The 8,354-nt window shown below is 41.5% G+C and overlaps 1 protein-coding gene across 4 annotated transcripts in view; it reads right to left on the reverse strand.

The window, feature by feature from the left end:
* Positions 1-6,106, reverse strand: part of wnt5b (wingless-type MMTV integration site family, member 5b) — a 130,742-nt gene extending 124,636 nt beyond the window's left edge. The window contains exon 1 of one of the 4 annotated variants that reach the window (XM_072267760.1): positions 6,087-6,106. Coding sequence is in view for 1 of the 4 variants with exons in the window: in XM_072267757.1 (XP_072123858.1) it covers positions 3,886-3,891 (6 nt within the window). In the remaining 3 variants the exon portion in view is untranslated. Of the gene's footprint in view, positions 1-3,885; positions 5,112-6,086 lie in introns of those variants that run through there. The other 3 variants (XM_072267759.1, XM_072267758.1, XM_072267757.1) reach the window with 3 other exon arrangements.
* Positions 6,107-8,354: the final 2,248 nt, after the last annotated feature.

Here is an 8,354-nt window from a genome sequence, read left to right on the forward strand (position 1 = left end):
ATTATTGACAAATGCGGTTTCCTTTTGAACATCAATCTTCATTGCTTGCCAGTTAAACTTCGCTTTAGAAGAATTGGGATGTAATGGGGAACTAAATATCGCATATTTTAAACAGGTCACCATTTTAAACACGGGGTGGAAAATATTCTCCCCAAAATCCCACTCAGGCTGGACCAGGGATGCAGTAACAGAGTTCTGCCAGTGAGAGGCAACATTCACTACAGGTTAGATCTGGCATTTGTTTACTTTTCGATCCCATCACCCGAAGTTCTGCGGATGAACAAACTTGGTGCTGAATCAGGAACTTGAGTGCGATTGGTTATCTAGAGTCTCTTCTCTCTCGGTTCCGTGCTTTGCTGCGTTTTACAATATGAATTATTCAAAACCTCGATAAATTTCATAAAATGACAGATCTTTTTAGCACAAATTACACACTTTCACAGAATGGCACAAGGAATGAAGCACTGAATCGGGCTATTGTCCTAAAGACATTTCCATGCCTCCACGTCCACCTCCTGCCCCATCTAACACAGCGGAATCTTCTTTCTTTTGACATTACTTGCTTATCTACAACACTGTTGGTTCAACCACTTCTTACAGCATCAAGTTAACATTATCCGCACTCTCATTTCTTCTGGATTCCCTGTTTAATTTTTGGTGACGTTCCTGAATTAGTGGTCTAATTTTTCGCCATACTTTGAAACATTGTTATCGACTCCATAAAAGCATTGTTACCATAAAGGCCTGTGTAGATCACCACCAGCACCGCCCCGACCCCAATTCCGCCATTGTTTTCAATAGAACCACCCCTTTAATTGAAAAATCAAAACAAAATTGCAGATGCTGGAAGTTTTATACAAGAACAGAACATCTTGGAAACAAACAGTAGGTCAGGTAGTATCTGTGGAAATAGAAACAGACGCTTCATAACGTAATTTCTAATTTTCTCTGTTCTGACGAAGGGTCTTTGACCTGAAGCAATGCCTCCATCTCTTTTCCATAGATAGTGCCTGATCTAATGAGTGATTCCAGCATTTTCTGTTACATTCCTCACATTTAACTATATCTTATTCATCGTACCACCCTTGTAGATCTTATTTAATCCTCTGATGTCTGTAGATCGGTTTTACAAACAGGCGACCAAGTTTTAGTCTAAGTTCTCTATTTCAATTCTAACGCTCTGCAACTATAAACTAAGTTTTTGGTTTTGAATTGCCACTACTAACCAGAAATTAACATGTTAGGGCTTGTGCACTGACGTTCATTTCTATTTTCCATTTTAATTCTTATCTTCCAAATGTGGCTTTTCTCCAAAATCTATACTTTTGTTGAAAATCATTTCCAATTATACAGCCAAGTTTGCTGAAGGCGATTTTTGAAGACCTCTTTTCCTTTTAACTCTGGCAAATTTATAAAAAGAAAGCGACCTTGAATCTAAAGTCCATGAATTAATGTAAATCTCAAATGGTTCTAGCACTAAATCCTTTCAAATCTCACTTCCCATCTTCAGGTCACTTGGAACAGCTATCCCTCCGTCTTCGCTCTTGGTGTCAGTACCCTACCCCATACCACCGTTTATCCCTTGGTCTCGCATTACTCGGGTGTCTCTTACATGGAACCTCATGGAAATCTGGGTAAATCACATTACCCTTGTCTATTCATTTTGTAATCTCCTTTGGTTAGACTTCCCCTCTTTCAGACCTATTCCACGACTATCCGTTCATTGCGAGATACTCTCCTTTCAAAGAGACGTGTTATTTTTATCGCTGATGATCTAACTAACTAGCCTTTGCTAACTTTCAATTCTGTCTACAAACGAGTACAATCGAAAATCGTCGGCAGTTGTTCCAAGACCCGCAAAGTATGGTTCACGAAAATCCCCAACAAGTCTGACAAAATTTAGCCATCTCTAACCGGCACTGGAAATAGTCCGTGATCCCTTTGGCAGATAGAAAACTCAACTGGGAGCAAATCAGAATATTACACCCAATAAGATTAGTTTGCCATTTTATTTTGATTGTAGTCATGAGCTCAGTGAGAGAGATAAATTCGGCACCTTATGCTCCTTTCAGTGGTTCTTTAATTTGTGCTCCGCTGGTTGCACGGGTATAGCTAACTGGCGCATTGAGGATTCAGAGCGGTGCACCGCTAAATGGAAACGGTTACTTCGCGAGAGAAATGGAGGGGTCTAGTCTGGATCTGGGCCGCTATCTGGCTTAACGCAGACCTGTTTTTAATCAACAGTACTAGACATCATCGTCCCCTTTATTAACTTCATCTGAACCATTTAAACTACCTCCACGCTTCACCTATCTTGGGTTAGTGTGGAACCGCACGTCGGGAAAAACCTTCTGCCGCCTTTAAAATAAATTAAAGTGATTTATGATGTTCACGTTAATGGTTGAAAGAATACTGGATTGCGTTACTCCAACCATAATCAAAGTTATTCAACAATCTCTGGTATTTGGTAAATGCCCAAATGATCGTACAAAACTGATAACTACGGTGCTTTACCCAGGCGCACGCAATCAGCGCCAGTTTAACGTGTTTCATTACAAAGGCTCCAAGGAAAGTTTTGAGACCCATCTTCCCCTAAACTGCGGGCACGGATCCTCTCCCGCGATCTGCGACATTTTGTGACCGCCGCTCCTGAGCTCGGTCTGTTCTTGTTTTAATTTCTTCACAGAGCAGTTTAGTCAGCCGGGAAATGTGCTGGAGCCACGGCCTGGTTCCCCGCACACTGCCTGGCTATCCCCCCTTCTGCCCTCCCCCAAACAAGGACACAGCCACTACATATCAGATAGGGGGAAGGTCACTAAACCCACCCCGGGCCTTCCCGACATACGGGAATCAATTTCATGAGTCGTATCCCAGTCAGTGAAGCCGGCAGAGATCATTCGTCAGTCTCGTGTTCCAGCATTTTAATCTAAGTGTGCCGTATTTTAATGTTCTCAAGCCCTCCAGCCAACATAACCCACAAACGCAGGCTGCCTCGCCTCTCGCAGCCAACCAGCCGCTGCGACATTACAGCTGGAAGGCACATGTGGGTCGTCAGTTTCCGAGAAGAAATTGACTTCTTCCATTAAAAAAAATCGTTCTTAATGTTTGTTATTCTCTCAACAAAGGTAGATTTTGGGGGCAGGCAGTGCCGAATGTCTGCCTGGATGCAAATTCTCTACAAATGAGAACTGGGTTTTACAGACAGATACTTTGGTAAAGGGAACCCCAGAGATTCGGCTCTTCGCAGCGAAGTTCAAACTAGGCAAAAGCGAATAGAAACAGTACTTGTAAAATGTTTATTCGCGAATGAACCAAAACCCGCCCGTGAATAATGGATTTAAAATCCATTAAAGTTGCAAGAGATATCTGAACCAGTGTATGGAACACAAGGAGATAAGTGCAAGCCAAAGTATTGTGAATTGAACGAGAGTTTTAAATGGCGCGGCTGCAATGCAAATAAAATTCCACTAAAACCGAAGACTGTCTACAAGGGGTTCCCATTCCACCTCAACTGTTCGGGTGAAACCCTTCCTCAAAATGTTCTGAAGAGGTGAACGGAGACATATAGCAAACATAACCATATTTTTTTTAAAAAAAAGTTAGATGGCATCCTTTGGGGTAATTATACATTAAACGCGGCAAGACCACATGTAAACTAATTGGACTGAGGGAGAAAGGCATCTTATCAAAGGCATCGTTTCAACTCTGCAAACACGCACCTCCTAGCATAATAAAACAAACAGCAGTGTAGCAGGAGAACAATACTGCATCTTTCCCGTAACATTCTCCTGTCAAGTGCAAACAACCTATAGGAATTGCGTGCCAACGTTCATTCATTCACGTTTGAATCGTCATTAAACAACACAGAGGGACCCGCACACTCACCTGCATTTTCAGCTCCGAGTTACTGGTAAATTTCAAGGCTCTTTAAACCAATCAGAATGCTTTTCTTGAAAAGCAGTGTATTGGATGGCAATAAAACTCTTACGGTTGAAAATGCCGACGGAGTCACCACGGAGCAATTGGTTCTCAGGATTCCAAGTCAGTACGAGGACTGAAGCTGGTTTGTGTGAGCATGTTGCACCTGTTATTGAACCTCTTTCAGGTTGGGAGCCATAACTCCAGAGCAACACCAGCCCAGAGAGATCCGCGCTCCTCCGCCAGTACTTCCACTCACTTACTTCCCACTCACACGCATTCGGCCAATCTCTGTCCCTTCCTACTCTGGGTGTTTTTCTCTCTCTCTCCAAATTTGTCACTTTCCGTCCTGGAGTCCTTTTTATCCTACCCCTGCCTTTTGACACGTTACTTTTTGGGTTTTCGAGCACTGAATCTGAGATTTTAATTTTGATTAATACTGTACCTTCCTTTTGGTAAATGAGGAGCAGTGCTAGTTTCTTTTCAAATCGAGTGTCACTTCATTTGTTCGGCACCATGCAAGGATTTCAGTCTACCAGACCTGTCCGTCAGAGCCTGGTTTGCTTGCACGGCGGTTCAGCCATTTCACCGTCAGCTGTCCACATGAATTGCAGAAAAAAACGTGAACTTACTTGGAAAAGCTCGCAGGGCGCTCACGAGAACCTTCTCTCACCGATTGGGCTTTGTTTTGTTCTAAGCAGCCTTGTCTAGAGACAGCATACAGATTCAACCCTTACTTCCAGTCTACCGAGTTGCGATCGCTTGGGTTTCTTTTCGAGTTCCCGGTTACCACTAACGGGTTCTTTTGGTGCACACAAGTACCCCTTAGCTCGACAAAGTAACTCATCCAACACTGAAATAATTGCGTTTGGTTTACGGTCACTTGCAGCCGGGTCCGGATTTAACACTGACGTGCACTCATAGCTGAGGATGGAAACTTCTGTAAAGTTTCATAGGAGTTTACAGCAACTTTTTTTTTCAGTATTTCAATCCCCTCTTTCTCTAACTGGCGCGATTTCTTTCTTGCCTTTGGATCAGTGGAAGTTCGAGTCGTTTCTGTTCGATCTTTGAGCAGGAGATATTGTCCTTTCCTTCGGCTCCTGTGTGACGAGCTCCGGTGGTTGGAGGTCAAGCCGCTTAAATGAAGCAGACTCGATTCGCAAGGCGCTGCTAGCTGACTTCAACTGAACACAGCCCAACGCAGCTACCTGAGCCAGAGAGCTGCGCCTGCGCAGTCATCGCTCCCGCTGCTCTGCGCACAGCCCAGTGACAGGTTAGCGTCTTAAAACGAGACTGCCCCGGATCTCGAATTATATCCAAGTAATTCACAATAAAACCGATGTACTGTTAGTATCAAAACTTAATTAAAATATAATGAGGAGGGAAAGTTAGTATTGATACATTTTATCATAAGCATATGCGAAAAAAGGTTAAGGTTTCAAGTTTCGGTGTACTTTGCTATTAGTGCTGTTTTAACGTTGGCCACATTCTTCTCCAATAAGGACATGAAGTAGAAAATAATGCGCAAATCAAGTAGATAAAAATAATTTAACAGAAAGCTTCAATTTTACCAAACTTCAAGCCACCACTTCGCCATATACACTGTCCTCTACACAACCACATCCAAAATCATCCTGATACAGTATTCCCGTCATCTCCCTCGTCCAGTCTTCGAGTCTCCACTCCGCTTTTTTTATTCGCCAGGTTAATATCGTTGGTCAAAATCTTTATCTGAAGCATTCAAATTACTCCAGGACGAGAGGTTAGAAATTCATATCTGTTGATAGAATTGTGGGGCATTGTCTAACCGAATGTACACCAGCGCAACTCCTGGCGGAGCAAACTCTAATTTACTGATTTTTACCACAATGTCGATCTTGATTTGAATGATCGATTGTAAGAAGCTTCCTCGACTTTGTGATAAGTTTAAGTCTTTCGAACGCTCTACTTCCTTTCATAGTTTGGTGAACGATTGTATTCGAGCACGTACAGTTCATTATTTTTCAAATGAATCTCTAAAACAACCAATTGTCAGTGTATTACCGGGTTATCCTGTAATATGTAGATCCTTTCAAACATCGACACAGGTGAAAGCAGAAACATGGAATATATTTGTAAATACACAGGGGTGCCCATTATATATGTGCATATCTGTAAAGAACACTTACCTACAGCTGCGACATTCATACATGATCTCACCGCTATAGATATAAGCATGTTGTGACGTCTATTGATACTGGTCTGTACTTTAAAACAAATCAATGCACCAAGTTCCATCGGTAGCTCGCTCCTTGTATGCCATTCAGGCGCTTGATTAATTGTTTTGTGTTTGTGCCCTTACAAGAGTGGCCACAAATCGGTAAGTGTTTAACCAAATGTGAAACATTCGGGACATGCGAAGACTTTTAAACAAACCAGGTCTTCTCGTCCACATGCAAGTCTCATGTCGCCGCGAAATAAACATTCTCTGAAAACCCGACTCAATAGTCTTACTGGATCTTTTACAGAAATTTGATATTCCTGCTTAAAGTTCAAGAAAACAAACATACATCTGCACTGTACGGAGAAACAAATTTGGATATACCTCGGCGTGTCAATGAATTTTTAATAATCTTACTAAATATGGTATTAACCAAATATAAATGGACCCGACTCTTACATTTTGTAGAAACGACGCAAAGTTATTAACTGGCCGTGAACAACAGCCTTTAACTATTATTGTTGAATGATGTTTGAATTAATAAAAAAGACAGCGCCAGTGGAATTTCATTATCACATTTGTTTTATTTCCCCCACATCTTGGAGATACAATATCTGTTGGATCGCTAAGTAAATTTAAATTCCCTGTTCTCCTCTATTCACTTCTGCCGAATGAATGATGCTCAAATAGTGCGTAGCAAGCTAACAAATGATTCCCGATTCTTGGAATGTTTAAACAAAGTTGCTGATACCATTAATTCCTCAAATAAGCAAGTAATAAGTAACAAAGAATTGCGTATTTGGTTTCCAAGAATCAACTAGTATCTCTGCCGTTAAGTTTCATTTATGCGGAAAGATGTAAACGAACAAGTTGATGGTTTTGAAATGACGAGCTTAATACTCTTCAGAAGGATTTCTTGTTTGGATCAAAGACTGTTTATCTTTCCCCCGCAGTCTGTTACATTGAAACAATAGTAAACAGTCGACAGCTATCCAAAGTAATCTCATTCCGCATTCTGTGTCTTCATAATGACAAGGAAGAGGACGAAAGAACAGGTGCAATGGAATAGTGTTCTGCGGCAATAATTCTAGGATGGCTGATCAGCCCATTTTATCTGGTATGTTTTAGTCCTGTGATCCTTGGTATTTTTAAAAGGAGAAGGGCGTTGTGGAAAGCATACGGATAACAATGTGTTAAGAAATTCCGCTTTGAGTGTACTTCACAAAATAAATCATGGCATTCTTCATTTATCTGGAAGTATTTTATTGGGCGTTAGGAGATTATGTAGAATTTCACATTCTTACTATCCAACTCTTGATTTTGTGACTCGAGCTGTTCTACTGATACCAAGAAACATCCAGTGGAACCAGAGGCCGCTGGTCTAAAATCAGAATTTGTTTATCACCGGGGTTGCACTCATTGTTGAGAGCAGCTTTAGCAAACGAACTGTTTTATTCAACACACTTTTTCTAGAAGATTTTCTTTAATGATTCAATTCAGTTGTTGTAAAACACGGTACTGCAGTCATTTCGAACTTGCGAATTTGGAAAAGTCATTGCACATCACTAAAACACTCTATAACCAAGGTTAACGTGTAATCAGTTTTACTGCTCAACTAAACTCGGGAATATTAATCCCGAGATAAATATTGGCCACGACTTTTGAAGATGGCGGGATCTCTGACCTGCCTAAAACGGGCAAGGTTTGACACCTCATCTCAAAGCTGGCATCTGCGCACATACAATGTTCTTTCAGTACATATGTCCCATTATGTTGACTCAGACTGAACTGGAGGAAAACTGCTTATCTAAGTTAACTTATATGTTAGGATGTCAAATCCAAAATGAACCAGAATTTAGTTAGGATAATAGCATTTTTTCGCCTGACTCTATAGGACTCTACCGAAACCCCAGAACCCACGGAACTGGAGTAGAAGAAATCACCTTCAACCTCGAGAAGCTGCAAATGTCACAGAGGTTAGGCTCTTTATTGACTGTTGGTAAAACTATTTTGTCAGTTCAGGTACAACGCACATTGTCATTGTTCTTACTAATGTTATTAATCCCGAGATTCAGGTGGGAATATTCCGTGCCCGCCCTGCTGAAGAATCCCGTGAGAAGCGGTTCGATATGGCTCCACGTCCTAAGGTGGCGCTCTCTTATTTAAACCAGATAAGACAGATACGTGGAAAAGTAATCCAAAGTAAGGCATTTGCAAACACTTGTAGCCCTGTCGA

Source organism: Mobula birostris, chromosome 9, assembly GCF_030028105.1.
Source record: "Mobula birostris isolate sMobBir1 chromosome 9, sMobBir1.hap1, whole genome shotgun sequence".
Taxonomy (NCBI): domain Eukaryota; kingdom Metazoa; phylum Chordata; class Chondrichthyes; order Myliobatiformes; family Myliobatidae; genus Mobula; species Mobula birostris.